We start from the raw sequence: 22,276 nt of genomic DNA, 5'->3' as shown, positions 1-22,276 counted from the left end.
CAGTAAATGACAAATTTTTGAATTGGTTGGATTTGGACGAGCGAAATTGATAGGACCTCCCCGATGTGGAGGGATGGCAAATCCACCATCCCTCACAGAGGTGGGGCAAATACGCTATAGTTTAGGGGGTGTATGGCAGTGAAAACTAGCCCGGGTGGGTTAGGATATCGTGTGTAGGGATCTAGCGAAGATTGACATTAGGTGACGTTAAGGTTAGTTAGTGACTGATACCTGTAGTGGGGACGCAGGTAGATTAGCGTGGATGATAATGACGTGGGAGCGCAATAGTTTAAAGGGACGACTGGGAAGCGCAAGTTTCAGAGGGGAATAGTTAGCTGAGATGATGCCGTATGTGTGAGGATTGAACAGGTGTGATTGAACAGGTGTGATTGCACAGGTGTGCAACTGAACAGGTGTGTGGAGCAGTGTATGAGTGGGTGATGGTGATGTATGTTGTGTTGACCAACTGGTCCAGGAAGAGGAGGAGGGTGCAGGTGGCACCAGGTATGATTGCACAGGTGTGCAACGACAGGTGAATGGAGGACAGGTGTATGGAATAAATGGTATGGAGTATTGGAATGGATGGTCGTGGAGTGAGTATGGTGGAAATTGTGGAGTGGAGTGGATGGTGCGAAGGTGTGAATGGGGGAAGAGTGGACCCCCATCACGGATACCCGGGGCGGGTAGTGTAAGTGTTAGGTAGAGGGTACAGGTAAATTGTGGTTGGATATTGGCATCTGTGGTGCGGGTGAAAGAATGGTCTTTGGATGGGTGCATTAGTGTTGTGGAAATGGCTGGGCGTGTAGCCTGTTAGTGTGTGTAGTTGGTTTGGGCACTCCACCACTGTGAGGATGTCGGCCAGGTGAGGCCGCAGGTGGGCTCTGGGAGCCGGTAGTTGTGGATGGGGCCCGAGGATCCGGAGGACGGACCCGGGTAGCCCAGTGCCAGAGGGCACCAAGGGGTGACAGAGCCAGGAGAGGGCCTTCCCCAGTTAGTTAGGTTAGGGTGAGGAGCTAGGTAAGCTCGGGTGGCAACTGCAGTGGTGGAGGTGTACAGGTGGGTACACCTGCTGGGAGAGCTACACGTCGCAGCCCAGAAATTGTGCGAGGGCACCGGGAGATGAATCGGGGGAGTGAGACCCCAAATTGAGAAGCACCACAGTTTGGTCAATGGGAATTGGTTTTTAGAACCCATAGTGTAAGTGGCCAATGGATTGGCAGGGAAAGACCCTGGGTAGTGTAAAGTGTGTTAATGTCATTTAGAAAGTAGTTAGGATGAAGTCTCCTCGCACCATCTGCATCCACTCACCTGAGGTGACAGGTACTCCACACCATGCCATGTTTTGATTATTTTTTATGATGCAAATGTTTGGATTGTGAGACGCATCATGACGTGGGTGTGACATTGTGCGTAATTCCATCTCTCCCTCCTTATGAGGATTGATGACGAATTGGGTGATGGCAAATTTTGGTTAGAGGGATTGTGGAGACGAATTTGGTATAGGAGAAATATGGGGAAGACGTGACAGTAGTGACGAATTTGTAAATGGGTAGATTTTGTAAATATGGGGTAAGGGCAAGGGGAGTGTAGGTGACAGGGAGGTGACGTACGGTAGGGACGAGCTTTCTCACTTCGCCCTCCGTACGCATTTCGCCTTGCATTGCCTTATTGATGTGTACCCTTGTGACCTTACCCCTCGCTCAATTGTCTTTCCCCTTTTGTCTCCCACATGACCTGTGCGCCATTGGGTGCCGAGGGGAGCGTGCGTGGGTCGGCCATTGTGCGCCCGAAATTCCCAGAACCAGCTGTCTGCATCGATGCACCACATTATGGACCACATGCCTGTGGCCGAGCACCACTTATGGACCCCATGGGTTGGGGCATGGCCCCTCTGCTGGAACCGGCCATGAGGGCCCGAAATCTTGCTGGCGGACCTTGGCCACAGGGCACCGATGCCCCACAGGTGAACCACACTAGTCGGCCCTGTGGGCCATAAATAAAATAAATAAAAAGGACACATTGGGTGCAAGTTTTAATACAAATAGGCCGCCAGTAAGCAAAGCAAAAGAATGACAACATCTGGAAGACCAAATAATAATAACCAGCAGAGGGAGCCGAAGAGCAAGAGACCACCTGCAGGGTTAGGGGTTGTTGAATTTATTTTTGTTGAACACTCTTGAACAATGGTGACTGCACCGATTGGTGCTTGGGTGCTTGTATTGGTGCGTTTTTGGGTGCGTTCATGGTGCGTCGATGCAGAGCAGACTGTCTCCCCCCCAGAAAGAACAATCACAGGTCCTGGGTTAGTCTTGTAAATAAAAATAGCGTCATTGTAAATAATGCTTCCCACCGTCAGTGTATAGTTTGAAGACCATTCCGCAATTCGGTTAACTGTGGGCATAAGTCTGTTAGGCAGGGTACAATGGAGCAGCGGGACACATTTATTTATGTTTTAAAACTGTCGCACTCAGGGTCAGGTTAAAAGTAGAGGGAACTACACCTACGTGTCACACTAAATAAAAGTTGTAGGCCCGGGACGTGCCTAAGAGGAGGAGGGTGCAGTGTTGCGGGTATGAGAACTGTGTATTTTTTTTATTGTGTGAATTGTTATTATTGTTTATTCTGCGCCCCCCTGCCTCCGGAGCTGTGTAAAGGTGAAAGGGCATCCCATAATTAGTCCACAAGCATACACGTCAGCCAAATAATAGAATACCTCTGTTTGATAGTTATCTCTTATTATGTGTTTTTAGAGTAAGGCTGTGTCTCCCATTAATTGAAATACTCCATTGCACCAGTGAAAGAGATAGATTCCCTTCATTCCCACTCCCAACACTTCCATTCCCCCCTTTTCGTCAATTGCAATTCGCATTGCCAACTGCATGTTGGGCGGTTTTCCCTTCATCCGCCATTGACCACGAGGCAGGGTTGGGGAAGAAAGGCGGGTCCCCACCTCGTCAGAGAGGGGAGGAGTGAGCCAGCCCCACTCGACCAACCATGAACAAGGGGTTTGGCTTGAGAGGGCGGGGAGAGAACGTTTGGGGGAGGTTCGAAAAGGTTGAGGGGCGGGGCCTATATAACCCACGGCGGGGTGTTCCCAGAGAGATGCACTTTGAGTTGAGACAAGGAGGGACGAAAAAGAGCTGGGTCATCAGAGCAAGAGCGCGTAAGGAGGAGAGAACCCATCACGCCAGACCCCCCCCACCAGCGCATCGGCTCCACCAAGCAGCTCCGACCCGTGATCCCGCGCACACGACAGGCCCGGTGGCATCAGCGGCCGTCGAGGTCCAGCCCGACGTCCCGTGCGGGATCAAGCTCCAGCCAGCTCCGTGCCGTCCCCCCCCCCCCCCCCCCCCCCCTCCAGCCACACACCTCCTTCCAGCAATCCACTCTGCAATTCCCCGTGTGAGTCAGTGTCTTTGTTTGTTCTGTCCTGGGAATAAGTTAAGTCTGTATAACTATAAGCTAGTATTTGCACTGTGTCACCTGCGTCTTATGTTTTGTAAATAAACCTTGATTGCTCCTTTTTGCTTGTGTAAATAATAAATCCCATTACTCGTCTGTACGTCTTCTCGTTTTATTCCTTTTCCTCTTTGCATTCGTCGTTTTAGTCTTTTCCCTCATTGAGCAGCTGCGGTGCGACCCGGCCAACGTTTGGGCGGGATCGGGTTCTAATCGGGGAGTAACTGTTCGCGACGCGGTAATACCAACCGCTCGGTAAAATAACATCTAAAACCGCGTCTGTAACAATATATATATATATATATATATATATATATATATATATATATATATATATATATATATATATATATATATATATATATATATATATATATATATATATATATATATGTATATATATATATATATGTATATATATGTATATATATATATATATATATATATATATATATATATATATACAGCTTCTTCTAACCACTGATTGACTGATATTAATATGCGGTACCTTGCGTGTGTTGTAAAAAACAGAAATTTGGCGTGCCGACGGACATCAAAGCTGGTACACCGGGAAAGAATCACTTTTAAAATTCTAGTAGCCGGATCCGAATCCGGGTCTTCACCAAAATCTAATAATTTCATCCTTGTCACATACGCTACATCTCTGCCAAATTTCGTCCGAATCGGTCCACAACTTTTTGAGATATTTTGTTCACAAACGGACAGACAGACAAACTGACAGACAGACAGGGGTGAAAACATAACCTCCATCCACCTTTGGTGGCGGAGGTAACACACCGGAGTGATCAACATACTTGTAAAAAAAAACTTTTTGCCAAGTAACAAACACAGATAGAGACAAGCAGACAGGGGTGAAAACATTACACAAACAAGACCACCTTTGGTGGCAGATGTACCGTTATGTAATAATACTCGATTTTTTGCATCTATTACTAAAAGGAGAAGTGTGTGTGTGTGTGTGTGTGTGTGTGTGTGTGTGTTGCCGCTACTTGTATTAATAGGAAATGATAGGCACCAGACATCTCATCCACGGATATATCTCCTCGTATTTCCATATATTTCCGTGAGTCCAGTATGTACCCAGGAACGAAACAATTATGTTTAACCATTGTGAAATTGCCACTCTATCATTTAAATGCTGAAAATTATGTTGAAAAGACTCCTGGAATTACAGATTTCACGCCAACAACGGCAGGTTAAAAGTGCCCGGCTGGCAGGTGTCACTGAAAACGCACAGCGCATGCGCAAAGGTCTCGTTAGCATTCAAACATCAGTTTGAGGCCTGCATGCTGGCATGATGGTCTAGGAGTGCGCACACCCAACTCTGAACTGTCTCGCCTGGGGTTGAATCTTGCTCCAGCTATAAACTCTCATCGTGGTGTTCGCAGGCAAAGTGGGGGCACCGACGTGCGTGTCGGCCCTCGGATGGACGTTAAGCCAGGTATCCCATATGCCAGCATTAGTTGTTGGACGTTGAGGATCCCACGGGTGTTCTTCATAAAGAGTAAGGGAGCTGTCGCCAGCATCCCAACAAACATTCCAGATTCCTTCCCTGACGACTACTGGGAAGGCAACGGAAGACCACCTGTTGTAACGCTCACCACGAGGCTACTTCGGCGTCACCGAATCTGTCTTCGGGCATCACACGCGAATTGCATTTAATTGAGGCCTACATCACAGCTGGTCGCTCATTTTTTCCACGCTTCCATTACATGCTCCTCTACTGAGTCAACGTCAGGAAAGTCTCTGTCTGACTCAGGGTTTCAGCCTCTGGCTCGCCAACCCTGGTTCACTCCTTTTCTTCCTCCTCCTCTTCCCTCCTTCATCTATAACCATCATTGCCTAGGCCTAGGTAAGGATCAGATCTGATGTTTAGTCTTTAGACTCCAGGTTACAGATTTCTCCCACTCTCTTTATTATATGTTCTGTATGTTAACTCTTATACGAGCCTAGACTAAGTATACAAAAAAAAAAAAAAACCAAGAAAGACGTCATGCAGAGCATGATATTTCCAAAATCTACCCCCTCCCCAAAATAAAAAGTTGCCATGGATAGATCAAATTGTCCATTTTAATAAGATTAAAATTAACGATCTTAATCAATGCTCGGGTTAATTGGATTAAAATTGATGATTTTTTTCAGATGAAAATTGATATTGGAAGTTTCACCTTGAGTTGACCTTTGACCTAAAAAATAGTTGGTTTCCCAATTCAGTGATGCACAATGCGATTGCTCTTTGATTCTCCGGTTAATAGGATGAAAAGTGATGATTTTTCAGATGAAAATTGATGATTTTAGAAGTTTGACCTTGACTTGAGCTTTGACCTTTGACCTCAACAATAGTTGGTTTCCCAATTCAGTGATGTACAATGCGATTGCTCTTTGATTCTCAGGTTAATAGGATGAAAAGTGACGATTTTTCAGACGAGAACTGATTTTGGAACTTTGACCTTGAGTTGACCGCGACCGCGACCGCCCTCAAAAAATCGTTGGTTTCCCAATTCAGTGATGTACAATGCGATTGGTCTTTGATGCTCAGGTTAATAGGATGAAAAGTGATGATCTTTCAGAGGAAAACTGATGATTTTGGAAATTTGACCTCGAGTTGACCTTTTTCCATCAAACATCGTTGGTTTCTCAATTTAGTGACTCGGTTTGCAAATGCTGTTCAATTTTCAAGTCAATCGGATGAAAAACGCCAATTTTAGAAATACAACCTCAGGATTACCTTTGACCTTTGACCTCAAAATCAATGGGCTTCTTCCTTATGACCAACTCTACCATCTGGTGAAGTTTAGTGAAGATTGTTTTAAAATTGTGATCTGGAGGCGACTGATAGACAAACAGACAGATAGAATTTTTAAAAAATCACTCATAGAGCGACACTTGGCAAAACAGAACAAAGTAGCGTGGCACTCAGTAGAGCATCCTCTTAAGGTCACAAATAATTTGTGGTTGAATTCAGTGACCTGATGTGCAAATCGCCTTCTAATTTTAAGTTAATCGGACTAAAATTGACCATTTTAGAAATTTGGCCTATGTTGACCTTTTGGCCTATGTTGACCTCAAAAATAGTTGGCGATTGGTTTCTGTAAACTGATATGAAAATCATATTCAGATTTCAAGTCAATCGGATAAAAATTGAGGATTTTAGATATTTGAAAAAAGTGGTTGACCTTTAGCGTATGTTGACCTTATGACCCATGTTAATCTCAAAAATAGTTAGTGGTTGAATTCAGTCAGCCGATATGTAAATCCTATTCAAATTTCAAGTCAATCGGATTAAAATTAAGGATTTTAGAAATTTGAAAAAAGTGGTTGACCTTTGACCTATGTTGACCTTTTGCCCTTTTGACCTCAAAAATATATAGGATTTTGTCGGATCACGAACTCTACCATTTGGTGAAATTTCGTGAAGATCGGTTTAAAATTGTGACCAGAAGGCAAGTATAAATGAGCGGACAGACAAACACACAAACCAGTGATGAACATACTTGCAAAAAAAAAAAAAAAAATTTGCCAAGTAATAACGCACAAGACCAAACAATATACTTGAAAAATCTTCCATTTTGCAAGTAATAAAAAAAAACAGATCACCCAGTCCTCTTGGTCCAGACAGAGAAGTGTGGAGTAAGCATTAAATACCTTATGAAAGAAGTGAATGACGTGGGTGGAGAGAAAAGAGGGAGGAGCCTAAGAGTTGCCTTCTCGGTTGTGGGAGGCGCCATCTTTCATCGCAGAAAATTCGCACTCAACAACAAGACTTTCCAGAATTTTTAGTTTCTGTACAATGGAGATACTTTAACAGTTGTTTGAAATCTATTTTTACTTTACGAGTCTGCAGTGTACACCAACCCTCCTTTGAAATCCGAAACTCATTGGTGTTTACTGTTTTTTGTGGTTAATAAAATAATTCAAATGATGGTCCTTCAAATGAAGATCTCTGGTGGTCTCGCTTCGCCCATCCGGATTCGTAACACCTCGTAGTTAAGAGACCTATTTGAAGACCATTCTTATTGCTTTGAAGATTGATTTTTTTTTCCCCTTCTTCTACTTCTTCTTCTTCTTAAATGGCCACAATTATTCCCACGTTCTTGTGGGGTTTGCTGAAGGCTTTCACGAACCGGCTGGCCAGGCCTGACGCTCGGCTAAGGTTGCGGCAGGGATTCTGAATTTGCTCACGTACTCTTCGCGAAGGATCTTTGACGTCCATCCGAGCGACGGTGCGCACACATCGATGAATCGCTCACGTGTGTATAGGTATACGCTTATGCCTTGGAATTCCTGTTATGGCATTCCCTGGCACCCATCCACGATAAAGGAAACGGTTACGACATCCTGGTGGCAATGACCTTACTAGTACCCGACTGCAAAGCCGCAATGAGCCGGCGAAGCCAAAGCCTCTTGCCACTATTTTACCCATCACTATGGCATCAGTAGGTTAGGTAGTTGGTAGTAGGTAGGTGTAGTAGGCACCGTACCTAGTTCAAAATGACACCATTTGCATTCTGGATGAGATTAAAATTTATAAAACTTCCTTCTTGATTAATTCGGTGAATTAATCTCAACTTCGGATATTTCCGGCCATGAAAAACTATCCCCTACGGCCGCGAGATTTATAAAAAATAATTCTTCGTCAATTTTAGAATATTTGACACCATTTTCAGCCTCCGAAACGCGGTAATAAAATAAGCTTTTTTGAAATATTTTTTCAAATGCTCGAATCTCATTGGTTCCGGTGTTTGGTGACGATTTTCGTTGAAGATAACCAGGCCCGTGCGGGCCGAGGTTGGTCTTAAAGTATTTTAATTACAAATTAGAGGTGCATAAGATTGTGAATCAAAAAAAGACGGGTGAAACAAACTCCTATTGAACTTTTTCTCAATTTTTTATGCATACTTCCGGATCCGCAAGATGGCGGCCTCCATGGAGCGATTTGGTTTTTGAAATATTTTTTCAAATGCTCGAATCTCATTGGTTCTGGTGTTTGGTGACGATTTTCGTTGAAGATAACCAGTGCCCGTGCGGGCCCGGGGAACGAGGTTGGTCTTAAAGTATTTTAATTACAAATTAGAGGTGCATAAGATTGTGAATAAAAAAAAGACGGGTGAAACAAACTCCTATTGAACCCTTTTCGCAATTTTTATGCATACTTCCGCATCCGCAAGATGGCGGCCTCCATTGAGTGGTTTGGTGCGTCAAAGCTTGGAATTTTCAAAGGATCCAGCAACATCTGGCTTTTCAACATAATACGTACGCGTTCATTCACAACACCGGCTTCGCCGGCTATAAACCCTGGAAATAGATGGAAATAAGTTCATGTTCCGGAAACACCTGTACGTTTACGGTTAGTGTTGGCATGTTGTGTCCCTGTGCTAGGAGAATCCATCTACCTGTAGATGCAATCCTTAAAGCAAAATGAATTTCGATTCTTGATAATGTCATCACTTATACCTACCATTCATCTGAGCAAGTTGTAGGAGTTTGGCCAACCTCTAACTCACGCTTCCTCCTCTTCGTTTGTAGGCCCACCATTAGGCCCTTCTTAAATCAAGCCTGCACCAGTGAACGAGCAATAGTAAATGAAGGAAGTAACTCTGCTGGATTCCAGGACCGTTCATGTGGTATTAATTGCTGCAATCCGTTTGTTTGGGAATTTTTTTATGAGCTGTAGGCCCATAGCGGAGCATCGCCCATCCTAGCGAAGTGCGAGCCGCCCGCCATGTTTACATGCCGATGCAGAGTACAGTGAAGAGGGTGATGGCCATGCTGACACCGAGGAACAAACGGATCGAATTCTGGGAGGAAAGCAGTAAATCAGGAGTCGGACATCGACTTGACGTTGTTTTCCACCCGCCCACAACACGTGGCTGTGCTTATGGAGGGCCTCGTCCCTGCGGCATATGACGCATTAAGGAAAAAATGTCCGCTTTGGCAGGCGGCCTGCTGTAGAAGCTGCCTAGCATGGGCTCTCTGCAAACCCAGCACTGCTCCGATCGACCGACTTTTTATAACAAGAATGTGAATGGTTGATGTCGTGATCAAAAAGTGACTCCATGTTTTTACACTGTTGTCCTGGACGATTATAAAGATGTCATGGCACAATCCCTGTTGCTCTTCACGTTGCAATGTAATTTGGAAGCATTGTACACAAGATCCGAGTCTTCAATCTGAAAAATGTGGCGACACCTCCAGCCCTCCTCTTCCCCCTTCTCCCCCAGTACTCCTCCTCCTTCTCCACCGCCCACAGCCCATCATCTCCTCCTACTCCCCACCCAGCTCTCCGTCTCCTCCTACTCCCCACCCAGCCCTCCTAGTCTCCCCCACCCCCCAGCACTCCCCCTGTCCCCCCCCCCACAGCGCTCCCCCTGCCCCCCCCCTCCACAGCGCTCCCCCTGTTCCCCCCCCTCCACAGCACACCCCCTGCCCCCCCCCCACAGCAATTCCCCCAACCCTCCTCCTCCTCCTCTCATCCCCCAGTCTTCCTCCTCCTCTTCCCCAACCATCCTCCTCCAACCCCTCTAAGTGCCTCCCCCTCTCCCTTCCCCTTCCCAGCCCTCCTCCTACCCCCTGGTCTTCCTCCTCTTATGCAGTTCTCCTCCACCCCCTCCTCCCTCAACCTCTCCAGGGTCCTCCTCCTCCCTCTTTTGCCTCCCCCTACAACCCTTATCATTACCACCCCACTGCCCTCCTCTTTTCCCACAAAACCCCACATCCCTCCTCTTCCTTCCTGGCTCTCTTCCGCAGCCCTCCTCCCCCAACTCCAGCCATCCTTTTCTCCCCCCCCCCCCACACCCCCCCTCTTCCCCACTCTCCTCCTCCTCCCCCCCCCCCGACAGCCCTCTTCCTCCCCCCCCCCTCGCTCTCCCCCCAAACCTCCTCTCCTCCTGTTCCATCCCCTCCCCTCCTAATAATGTCCCCCAGTACCTTCAAGATCTCAATGCTTCTACTTAAGGCTGCCACAGCATTGCTCACAGGATGCTTGACAACCCTAACCCAGGTACCTATGATGACCTCTCAGCAGGAGTTTAATGGTGGAAACCTGGTAATCGAGTCAAGTGCACTGCCACCGGTGTGTGTGTGCTGATGTCGTGGTCTGGTGTGCCCCTCTTCGAGGAACACAAACGACGACGTTCTTTCCACTGTCGAGTTTTCCATTGAGTCCAACACCTATTATTTCTCGGGCCGTTTCCTTCCACCTGCTCACCATTGCCAAGAGCAACAAGGTTTCTCCGGTGCACTTTCTTTGCACACACACGTCTCTCCATCCTGAAGGCAACCCGAGCGAGCTCTTCACGTCGCAGAGTCCAGAGAGGCCGTGCGGGCAGGATTAGAGAGAAACCGTCATGTCCGGCCATTTTCAGACACAACCCATCACGAAGAGTATGAGGTTTTGATCACTTCCTTCTGCTGATCCGGTAAACTTTAATCAGAGCCAAAGAGAAGTTTGTTTCCTTTCCAGTTTTGAATCGACTTTTTTGTATACATAGTCATGGCTCATTGAAGAGCTCGAACACCGAACGGATCCGGATATGCAACATAACAAAGGGAACGGCAGAAAGAGGAGAAACTCCAACAGAAGGGCGAGGGGGGAAACAAATGGAGATTGACGACAATGGATCTTGGTGACCAAGGGATACAATGAAAGGGTAGGGTTGAAAGTAAGGGGTGGACAAGATGGATACAGAAACAAAAAAAAAAATTCTGTTGGGGTGAGGGTGGATTTGGAATGGGGATGATTTGAGATGATGGTGAACAGCTGTTTTGAGGACTTGGAGGGTAGAATGGAAATTGAAGAGGATGTGGAAGTTGTTGCTGTTGTATAGCCCCAGACAGCTCTCTCGACCAAGCCCGCGGCACAGAGACCCAGGAGCGAACCCCCACATCCAGGATGGTGTACCCCCACCATCACAAAGTTAGGGCTACGACAGAGTTAGAGAGAGAGAGAGAGACAGACAAGAGGGAAATGTCCGGTCGAAGGGAACAGATCGGCACTGACCGTGACCACGCTGCCCTGACGAATTTGGACAGCAGGGAAGAATGGGGAAGATTTGGCCCCCAACTTACGTTGGGGGTACAACCACCATGAAGAGGCGTTGCTGATGGTTGTAGGATGTCGAAGTTGGTTCCTCAGGTGGGAAAAAGAGGACTTTTTCTTTTTTTTTGTATACTGAATCGAGGCTCGTGAAATGAGTGGAGTGGAGAAGTGATCCTGGATTTAGGTCGTTTCACCAAAAGGGGGGTGGGGGGGGTTGATAGTGGACCATGTGCACCCCGCAGAAACCTGGAGGAAAGAATCATTTTTCTGCACTGATGACAACTAAGTCCGAATCAACGTTGTGCGAGTTTGGTATCGATGAAAACTGTGACCATTGCCTACTGACTTTTTAGAGGTCATGGTTCAGGGTGCTCCACTGTGGTCTTTCTGTCATGGCTTCCACCTCACACTGCCAAGAAACATGGATCTTCGACTACTTTTTGCCATTTCCAAGAACGATGCAGAAATGGTGTTGGTCAAGTGTTGTTGTTGCAAAACCCATCAAGCTGTCATCCCTTCTGCTAAAAAGGACTGGCCCCATAAAAAGGTCTGCTAAACCCAGCAAACTTTGTCATCCCTTCTGCTAAAAAGGACTGGCCACATGAAAAGGTCCGCAAAACCCAGCAAACTTTGTCATCCCTGCTGCTAAAAAGGACTGGCCACATGAAAAGGTATACTAAACCCAGCAAACTTTGTCATCTCTTCTGCTAAAAAGGACTGGCCCCATGGAAAGGTCTGCAAAACCCATCAAGCTTTGTCATCCTTTCTTCTAAAAAGGACTGGCCCCATGAAAAGGTCCGCTAAAGACATCAAACTTTGTCATCCTTTCTTCTAAAAAGGACTGGCCCCATGAAAAGGTCCATTCATTGCTGCTCGTTACTCTCGCCAGAGGAGAGGGTATTGGATATGAGTCAGTTTGTCTGTCTGTTTGTTTGTCTGTCTTTGTACGCACAGAATAAATATTATTTTCTCTGCAACTGATGGTCTGATTGACGGGAATTTTTCACCATTCACCATAGGTGCACCTCCTCGTGTAGAATTTTTAATGATAATTATGACGTCATAGGTGACGTGGTATGGGCGCCATCTTGGAAAAAACCTAAAAACTTTTCACCTCTATATCTCTGAAAACGCTGCATAGCAAAAATTGAGAAATGGTTCTTTGTAAAGAACTCCCCATGGGGAATAACATATGTTAATGATGATGTCATAGGTGCTTCCATTATGACGTCATAATTCAACAAGTACAAAACATCCGATCAGATGAAATTTCTTGAGCGTCATCTTGGAATAAATTGCCGGAGAAAAAAAAAATGATGTCATCGGTCACGTGTTTCAGCCGCCATATTTGTTTAACACAAAAGCTTTTTAAAAAACACTAAAAACATGTCCTGGCAAAGGTCTGCAATGTCTGATTGACCTTTCTTGTTTATGAATTGTAATTTCGCTCCAGAAAAGAAATAACTGCTCAACCGAAGAGATTAAACCTCGTGACTTCATGATAAATGTTTTACTTTATTTTGTCATCACACAACAAGCAAGTGTTGTAATCACAAACAAGGTCAGCAACGTTTTATCGCAGTCGGATTTGTCGTGACTAATAAAGCAACATAAAAAAATAATTTCAGCGACGTTTATCCGCAATACAAAAGGCATTTATTATGGAGTTAAATTAAATTTATTTGTAGCATAGCGATTATAGTGACCTCAGGTCAAACAGTGACGTCCGATATGATTCAGCACCTCAACACTGAATTTTAAGACGTATAGCAATAACAACAAGAGCGGCCTCTTGTGACAGCTTAGGGTAATACCCACATTTATCAATATTTACCCCATGCATGCAAAACGAAAACCGGGGTTAGGCAATTGGGTCACGTTGTCATCTGTCTGTGTCTGTCTACCCGTGTCTACAAACATGAGTTTTTTTTGTGATCGAGGAACAACTTGATTTCAATCGAATGTTATATTTCGAACATGATTTGGAATATGATCTTTTCTAACCCTATTATAATGGCCTTTTTGACACATTCAAAAGCCTTCTGTTTAGCAGTATTTGGACAAAATATATTACTGCATTTAGGTCATCACAGTTCATTGACGCTCACATCAGATTTGCCGCTCGCAGACTTCACACATGTCTTTGTTTCTTAAGACTATGTGGATTAAGGTGTTCTATGAACTCTCTAGTAAGGTGTTCTATGAATTTTTATTTTTAAGTGACTTCACTATTGAGGGATGGACCCAAAAACGATGTATAGCATGATATCTCAAAAAGCTCTGGACGAATTTGGACAAAACTCTGTGGAGAGGTTGGGTGTGGACCAAGGAAGAATTGATTAAACGTTGGTGAAGATTTGAATCCAGATTGGATCAGAGAATTTTTGAAGTGATTTTCACCCTTGAGTGATCGGGCCAAAAACGATATATATAGCACGATATCTCAAAAACGTTGTGGAGGAGTTATGACAAAACTAGGTGAATGAGTTGGTTAGGTGACAAAAACAAGCCGATTACATTTTGGTTCATGTCCGAATACAGATCCGGCCTATCAGTGAGATATAAAACGTAAACTGTTCAGCCCAGTCGAGGTATGCGCTCTACGGAGTGCCCTTCCAGTTACTTCTGTTACTGGAACTCAACGGGTTGCCAAAATATTGTTATGAATTTTGGGTTAGAGTGATATATAGATCAGGTAGATCTGTGTAGGTATCTTGCTCCGACTGTCGTGAAGAAGAAGAATCACCCATGTAATAAGTAGAGGACCTGTTTAGCCCGAATGTCGGATTAAGTGTATATTCGTCCCCGTCACAAGGGGGTGGGGCTTGTTAACTCGATTAGGGCATAAGGGCACACGTGGGCCGGAACGGGAAGCCGAGCGACGGGCCGTTTAGTTTTTCGGCCGGCTCAGCAAGCGGTGCAACAGCCGTTCAGGCTATCCCACACTCCCACCCCACATGATTATTCCCGCACTCACTCTCCACGGTTATGTAACGCTACACCTTCTTCCTTCCACTGTTAGGGCATCGGAATTATCCCTTGTAAGTCTTGCCCGATGTGATCTATCCTTTGTCCCTTATGGCACCACACCTAAACAATAGTGAGCAATCCCACCATTAAAAGCACCACACACACTAACTAAATTCCCCCCACAATAAAACTCACCGGAAGAAGAGTCGTGCAGGCAGGAAGCGCCCATGCATTGCGCCAACATGGCGAATAAACATTGTTCAGGCCGGGTGAGGCCATGCCCGCCTCACGATGGATTGGTCGAGGGTTTGATGGGGAGATCACACCAATGCTCGGCAGGGCCAATCGGGGTGCAGCTGAAGCCCAGAGGCAAGAAGGAGCCAGCTGATTGGCCAAGAGGAGATTATAAAAAAAGGAGTGCATCCAACATTTTCTCTCTCTCTCTCTGCCTTCTCATTTTGGATCCCTTCCCGTTTTGGATCTCTTCTCGTTTTGGACCCTTCGTGGTCGGACCTTGTTCCCTGCTGTCCTCGTGATTCCTCTACTCCGACCTCTTGCAGTGAAATTGGGGTGAGTAAGTGATAGGCCCTCAGAGTTAGCTTCATCGTGGGAGATACCAATGATTCCTTCAATCCTGACAAATCTCACACTCTCAGTATGTCTCTTCGAAAAGACCGTCTGGACAACCCTCCCAAATACTACTTTCTCAACAATCCTCTCCAAGAAGTTCTGTCACTCAATCTCTTGGGTCTCACAATCTGCCATGATCTTTCCTGGGAAAACCACATTTCAAATCTGGCCTCCAAAGCCAGTCACCGACTGGGCATCCTCCATCGTGCGAAGTCCTTCCTTGGCACACCTGAACTCCTCACCACATACAAGGCTTTCATCCGCAGCTCAATGGAATACTGCTCTCCCCTCTGGGCTGGTAATCCTGCCTCACACCTAGCTCGGCTTTACACTGTTGAAACCAATGTTTTCAGAATCATTAGAATCTCCCGCGATGAAGCCGATTGTGAGAGCCTTTCACTCACTCACCGCAGGCAGGTTGGTGGTCTTTCTGTCTTCTACCGACTCCTCTCTGGCCCAGCCCCACAGCCCTGTCTGTTCTCTGTTCCCCAAGTACTCCTACAGGTCGCACAAGATTTGCCAGCAACCCTCTTCTCGTGAAACTGCCAAAATCAAGACTCTCTGCTCACCTTCACTCTTTCATTCCTCTTTTCTCCCGCCTCTGGAACAAATTCCCTCACTCTCTTCAATCCCACTCCTCCATCCAGGTCTTTAAAACAGCTGTTCACCACCATCTCTTATCTTCCCCCATCCAAAACCTTGATCTTTTCTACCCCTGTTAATTCACCCCAGATTCACTTTTCTGAAATACCGACTTCTTTCCTGGAAGTCCTAGCTGTGTCCATGTGTATTTTCTTTAACTCTCCCACCCCACCCCCCCCCCCTTCCCACGTCTCCTCCCCCCAAGCCCTCATCCTCCCACAGATCTCCCGATGTCCCTGCTCTCTAATGTTGTAGTTGTGTGCTTCCCCCTCTTTCCCCACCTTGTCTCCCGCTCCCTTTATTTCCTCTTATGTGTCCGCTTATTTTGGGTTTTTTTGTTTGTTTCTTTGTCATTAATGTTAGCTCTTACACGAGCCTCAATCTTGTATACAAAAAAAAAACCAAAAAACTTTTGTTTCAAGTGTGAAGCCGAGCTAGGTGTGAAGCAGGAGCACCAGCCCAGAGGGGAGAGCAGTATTCCATTGAGCTGCGGATGAAAGCCTTGTATGTGGTGAGGAGCTCAGGTGTGCCAAGGAAGGACTTCGCACGATGGAGGATGCCCAGTCGGTGACTGGCTTTGGAGGCCAGCTTGGAAACGTGGTTTTCCCAGGAAAGATCATGACAGATAGTGAGACCCAAAAGCTTGAGTGACAGAACTTCTTGGAGAGGATTGTTGAGAAAGTAGATGTTTGCACCGTCGGTTAGTTAGAAATGTCTCCTCATCAATACATTTCATCTTCCGGTTTGCACTAATATGTTGAGAAAAACAAAATTTTAAATCAACCGAGCTATATTTATGCCAGCCAACCATTTTTAACACGCATATAATGGCCATCAATAAAACGAAATCTAAAATTGAAAAAAGATTAACGGCTTAGCCTGTGTCCTTCACACAAATGATGTAGGAGTGAATATTTGTAGATTTGTAGGAACTATGAGCTCACAATGACAATTTCTTCCCATCCACCCCCACATTCCTCCTCGAGCCCTAGCCTGGATAATGATCCCTGTCATTATGAAGCTGTTCCGAGATGCTCCCTTGTGGCCAAAACTGAAAATAGAGTTAAACAGTAAATTGCAACTAATCAGGATGCTTTATTTGTTTAAAGGAAACCTGTGATGCACGACCTGCACCTGCCGACTGCCTCAACGTTAAATACCTGTTATTATAATCTTGCTATGACATCATCGTGAAGGCTCGACGTCTGCACGTGCAAAGGAGAATCCCGAAGTTAAATATTCGGTCTTTGTACATCATGGCCAGGTGTACGTGGAGCTTACCTTGGTTCTTCTCCATGAGCTCTTCAGGTTTGCCCGTAGGTACATCAGAACGGAGATTCCATAATTGCAATCGCTTCTGCATTCACCATACATACCTTGGCTGCCCCCCAGATAACAAGAGGCCCCCAATATCTCGGGGCCCACACACGACCGATTCTGGTCCACAATCCTTCCAGACCAGATCCCAAGGGTGAGGTCTCACTTTGCTGACAAAATATATCAAATTGTGAGTGGCGATCAACGCAGCCCAAAGGGAATGCTCCATATCAAGGAAAGAAAACATTTTCCCATGATCTTTAACCCATAGGTGAGGGCGAGACTACCGGAAGTAAGCTGTAACACGTGCCCTTTTATGGTTTGTTTTCAACGTATCCAATCACGTGACTGTTGTCGCGAAGAGTGCACTAACCGGAGGTTACGTAGTTCCGCGGGCGGCTATACAAACATTTCGCATTATTTTTCATAAAACTTTATATTGTTAGAAAGAGAATTACTTCTGGCTTGTCGGAAAGTTAAAATTTTAAAGATCAGACAAGAATTAACCGAGTTATGATCAAATAACAGTAGTGTATATATGTTGCTCTGGGACACTCTCATTTTCCCATTGACTTACATGTTAATTTTCCTCTTAACCTCATTGCCCATTAACACCTCTATTTCTCCCACCCTAATCTTTATGAACCTTTTGTCTATAGTACCTATCCTTAATGTTGTTCATTAGACCACTCAAACACTACAAATATTTGTTTTCCCTTATAGACCTATAATCCTTCTTCTACATATCATCTGGCAGATTATCTTTGACCCACTCAAACATCGACCCATTCACTTACATGTTAATTTTCCTCTCACCTCTTTACGAACCTTTTAGCCTTTTGACACCTATCCTTAATGTTGTTCATTAGACCACTCAAACAATGATTCCCCCTTGGTCTTATGGTACTCTTACTATCAATGATCCCGAGTAGACCACTCAAACATTGATCCTACAAATATTTGTTTATGCGTGGGAAATAATTTAATTCTCTTGCCACTCTCTTCACCATCTAATATATTAACAAAGTATATGTTTGAGTTTGGTTCTTTATCAAGATATTTTAACTGAGATAAAATAAAATGATAAACCTCCCTCAATGTCCTTGTCTGAGCGCCTCCAGTGCCACACACTTTTTGGTAGGCTCTGCCAACTTTTTGTTAAGCTCCGTCCACTTTTTGGTAAGCCCGCCCACTTTTTGTTAAGCCACGCCCGCTTTTAGCTAAGCTCCGCCCACCTCTGATAAGCCCCACCCACTTTGTTAAGTCCCACCCACTTTTTTTTGTTTGCTTTTTTTGTATACAAGATCGAGGCTCGTGAAAGAGCGAACATTAATCACACAGAAAGACAAACCGACACATAAAACATATAACATCGGGAGTGGTAGACAAGATGGGGAGAGAGGGGGAAGGACACAAACACAACATTTGAGAGCAGGGACCGAGAGACATGGAGACATCGAGAGATCTGAGAGAGGGCGAGGGCTTTGGGGGGGGGGGCATGGGAAGGGGGCGGTGGGAGAGGTATAAAACATATGGACGCTGCCAGGACTTCCAGGAAAGAAGTTGGAATTTCAAACAAGGTGGATCTGGGGTGAATTAGCGGGGGTAGAAAAGATCAAGGTTTTGGATGGGGGAAGATAAGAGATGGTGGTGAACAGCTGTTTTAAAGACCTGGAGGGAGGAGTGGGATTGAAGGGATTGAAGGAGTTTGTTCCAGAGGCGGGAGAAAAGAGGAATGAAAGAGTGAAGGTGAGCAGAGAGCCGAGATTTCGGCAGTTTAACCATCAGAGGGTTGCTGGCAGATCTTGTGCGACCTGTAGGAATATTTGGGGGACAGAGCACAGAGAGAGCTGGGGGTGCAAGGCCGGAGAGGAGTCGGTAGAAGACAGAAAGACCACCTACCTGCCTGCGGTGAGTGAGTGAAAGGCCCTCAGAGATCGCTTCATCGCGGGAGATTCCAATAATTCTGAAAGCTTTGGTTTCAACAGCGTGAAGCCGAGCTAGGTGTGAGGCAGGAGCACCGGCCCATAGGGGAGAACAGTATTCCATTGAGCTGCGGATGAAAGCCTTGTATGTGGTGAGGAGCTCAGGTGTGCCGAGGAAGGACTTCGCACGACGGAGGATGCCCAGTCGGCGACTGGCTTTGGAGGCCAGCTTGGAAATGTGGTTTTCCCAAGAAAGATCATGGCAGATAGTGAGACCCAAAATCTTGAGCGACAGAACTTCTTGGAGAGGATTGTTGAGAAAGTAGATGGGAGGGTTGTCCAGTCGATCTTTTCGGAGAGACATAGTAAGAGTGTGAGATTTGTCAGGATTGAAAGACATGTTCCACTTGTTTGACCAGTCTGTGATTTTGTCCAGGTCTTCAGAGAGTGAGGAGGCAGCAGACTGCCGATCTGAGGGAAGAGGAATGGAGCGGCAGAGAGTGGAGTCATCAGCAAAGAGATAGAGAGGATTTTCGAGAGAGTCAGAGAGATCATTGATGAAGACCAGAAAAAGCACGGGGCCCAGAACACTGCCTTGGGGAACTCCAGCCTGAACAGGAAGAGGAGATGAGAGAAACCCTTTCAGGGCCACACGTTGACGACGACTAGAGAGGAAGTCCGCCAGCCATGCGTGGAGATTTCCATGGATACCAAAGGAGGAGAGTTTGGTGAGCAGAGCGGGGTGCCAGACCGTGTCGAAGGCACGTGATATGTCGAGGGAGACAGCTCTAATTTCCTGTTTGGCATTGAGGACCTCCATCCATTGTTGAGACAGCAGAAGCAGCATGTCCAGAGTAGAGTGACCTGGTCTGAAACCAAATTGATGATCAGAGATCAAGCCATTGGAGAAGAGGAAAGATTTCATATCCGAAGCAATGATGGATTCCATGACTTTGCTGATAATTGGGAGAAGGCTGATTGGTCTGTAGTTGCTAGGATCTGTTTTTGCACCTTTTTTGTGCAAAGTGGTGATGTTGGCTGATTTCCAAACAGATGGCAGTTGACCTTGAGCAAAAGAGAGGGTGAAGAGAACAGAGAGAGGGTGAGATAGAGCAGCAGAGCAGGATTTTAGGACCTGTGGGCTGATGCCGTCGGGTCCAGTTGCAGAATCAGAGTCGAGGGTTGACAGAAACTTTTCCACCTTGTCAGGAGGAAAGGACACGGAGTCCAGGAGCAGCAGGGTACGACTGGGTATGGTGGGTACAGAGAGGGATGGGTTTGGGACACAAGATTTAGAGGCAAACACAGAGTTGAGGCATTCAGCTTTTTCACGTGCGGAGTCAGCTGTGTAGCCGTTTGAGGTAAGGGAGGGGATGGAGGGGGAACAAACACCAGAAACGGATTTGCCCAGACGCCACAAGGATTTGGAAGAGGGAGACAGAGAAGAGAGTTCGGTCTTGAGAACGGACCTTTATAAACTCTTCAGCATTGTATAATTTCCAGGTAATACATTACATCATTTTCAGGGAATTTCCATCACATCATTTCCAGTTAAGACACGCCCAGGGAATTTCCACAGAAATGACACACCCAGCCCTTCTTATAAAAGGCACCGACCACACAGGCTTTTTCAAACACGCTTTCTGCTTCACTTGAGAATGGACTACGATGCCGAAATGGAATGGGATAACTTTGCTATTCCTTGGAGTCCTACTACCTGTGTAGAACTCAACCTTCAGATTGATGAACTGGACTCGAACCTCTTATCAATGGAGGTAAGTTTGTTTATTTATTTATTTATTTATTTAATTATTTATTTAATTATTTATTTTGATTTTAATTTTTTTTTTTAGATGAGACTCGTGTAAGAGTTAACAAAGTTAATTTTAATATTCATAGAGCTTGATTTATACAAATAAAAATATTGTATTAAATTAATACATTGTTATTTTCTTTCACAGGAAATTGTATCTGAGATACGAAATGAAAATTCTGCTTTTAACACAACTTGGGATGAAGTTATTTTTTTGTTTGAAGACATTTTGAACAACCAAGACCCCCAGAACGAGTTCTACCTTGATGACCCAGCCAAAGAGTTATACCTTGGAGATCCACAAAATCCTGAAAAAGAGTTTTACCATGATGATACTTGTTGTGAGTTATCAAAACAAAACCCACTGAACAAGTTCTACCTTGATGAGCCAGAATACAAGTCATACATTGGAGACCCACAAATTTCTGAAAATTGGGAAAGGGGAGTTCTCCCTGATGGTCCGCAGTTATACTATGTGAGACACATCACAGAAACCCTAAAAAATTGGGCAAGGAGAGTTCTCCCCGATGGTCCGCAGTTATACTATGTGAGACACATCATAGAAACCCTAAAAAATTGGGAAAGGGAAGTTTTCCCTGATGGTCCGCAGTTATACTATGTGAGACTTATCACGGAAACCCCCAATATTTCTGAAAATTGTGGTTCTACCTTGGAGACTTGGAAAGATGGTTATATTTTTGGAGACTCGGAATGGGGGTTTTGTTTTGATGACTCGGAATGTGATACCTATCTTGGAGGCTCAACAGGAATGTGGTTATACCTTGGGAACTTGGAAAGTTGGTTTTATTTTGGAGACTCTACCTGTGGGGTCCATCTTGGAGACTCTTTGGATTATAAAGCAATGAACAATGTTCTTTGTTTAATGACGCTTGATTTAAGCAATATCAAGAAAGTTCGAGGAAGAAAATGCTGGAAAATTCTTTCTTCCCATTTCTACTTCTTCAAACTTGAAAGCCTTGAAAGACAGAATTGGAGGGAAGAGGAAAAAAAGAAAAAAAAATACGTATTTAAAAAAAAGAAGAAAAAAAAGATTATGTTAGGGTTAGGGTGGGATTTTGAATGTGAGGGTTAGGGATGGGGTTGGGTTAGGGATGGGGTTGGGTTAGGGTTGGGATTTTGAATGTGAGGGTTAGGGTTGGGGTTGGGTTAGGGATGGGGTTTGGTTAGGGTTGGGATTTTGAATGTGAGGGTTAGGGATGGGTTGGGTTAGGGTTGGGTTAGGGATGAGGTTGGGTTAGGGATGGGGTTGGGTTAGGGATGGGGTTGGGTTCGGGATGGGGTTGGGTTAGGGATGGGGTTGGGTTAGGGATGGGTTGGGTTAGGGATGGGGTTGGGTTAGGGATGGGTTTGGGTTATGGATGGGGTTGGGTTAGGGATGGGTTTGGGATGGGGTTGGGTTAGGGATGGGGTTGGGTTAGGGATGGGGTTGGGTTAGGGATG

At 45.4% G+C, this 22,276-nt stretch overlaps 1 protein-coding gene across 1 annotated transcript in view; it reads left to right on the top strand.

Moving 5' to 3' along the window:
- Nucleotides 1-20,514: 20,514 nt before the first annotated feature.
- Nucleotides 20,515-22,276, top strand: part of LOC144892086 (uncharacterized) — a 42,268-nt gene continuing 40,506 nt past the window's right edge. The window contains exons 1-2 of the mRNA XM_078777255.1: nt 20,515-20,777; nt 20,964-21,871. Coding sequence (XP_078633381.1) covers nt 20,661-20,777; nt 20,964-21,871 — 1,025 coding nt within the window. The 5' untranslated portion in view covers nt 20,515-20,660. The remainder of the gene's footprint in view (nt 20,778-20,963; nt 21,872-22,276) is intronic.

Source organism: Myxine glutinosa, chromosome 5 (genome assembly GCF_964187855.1).
Source record: "Myxine glutinosa chromosome 5, kmMyxGlut1.1, whole genome shotgun sequence".
NCBI classification, from domain to species: domain Eukaryota; kingdom Metazoa; phylum Chordata; class Myxini; order Myxiniformes; family Myxinidae; genus Myxine; species Myxine glutinosa.
Note: the sequence above shows the minus strand (reverse complement) of the source record. Positions and strands in the feature narration are given on the sequence as shown.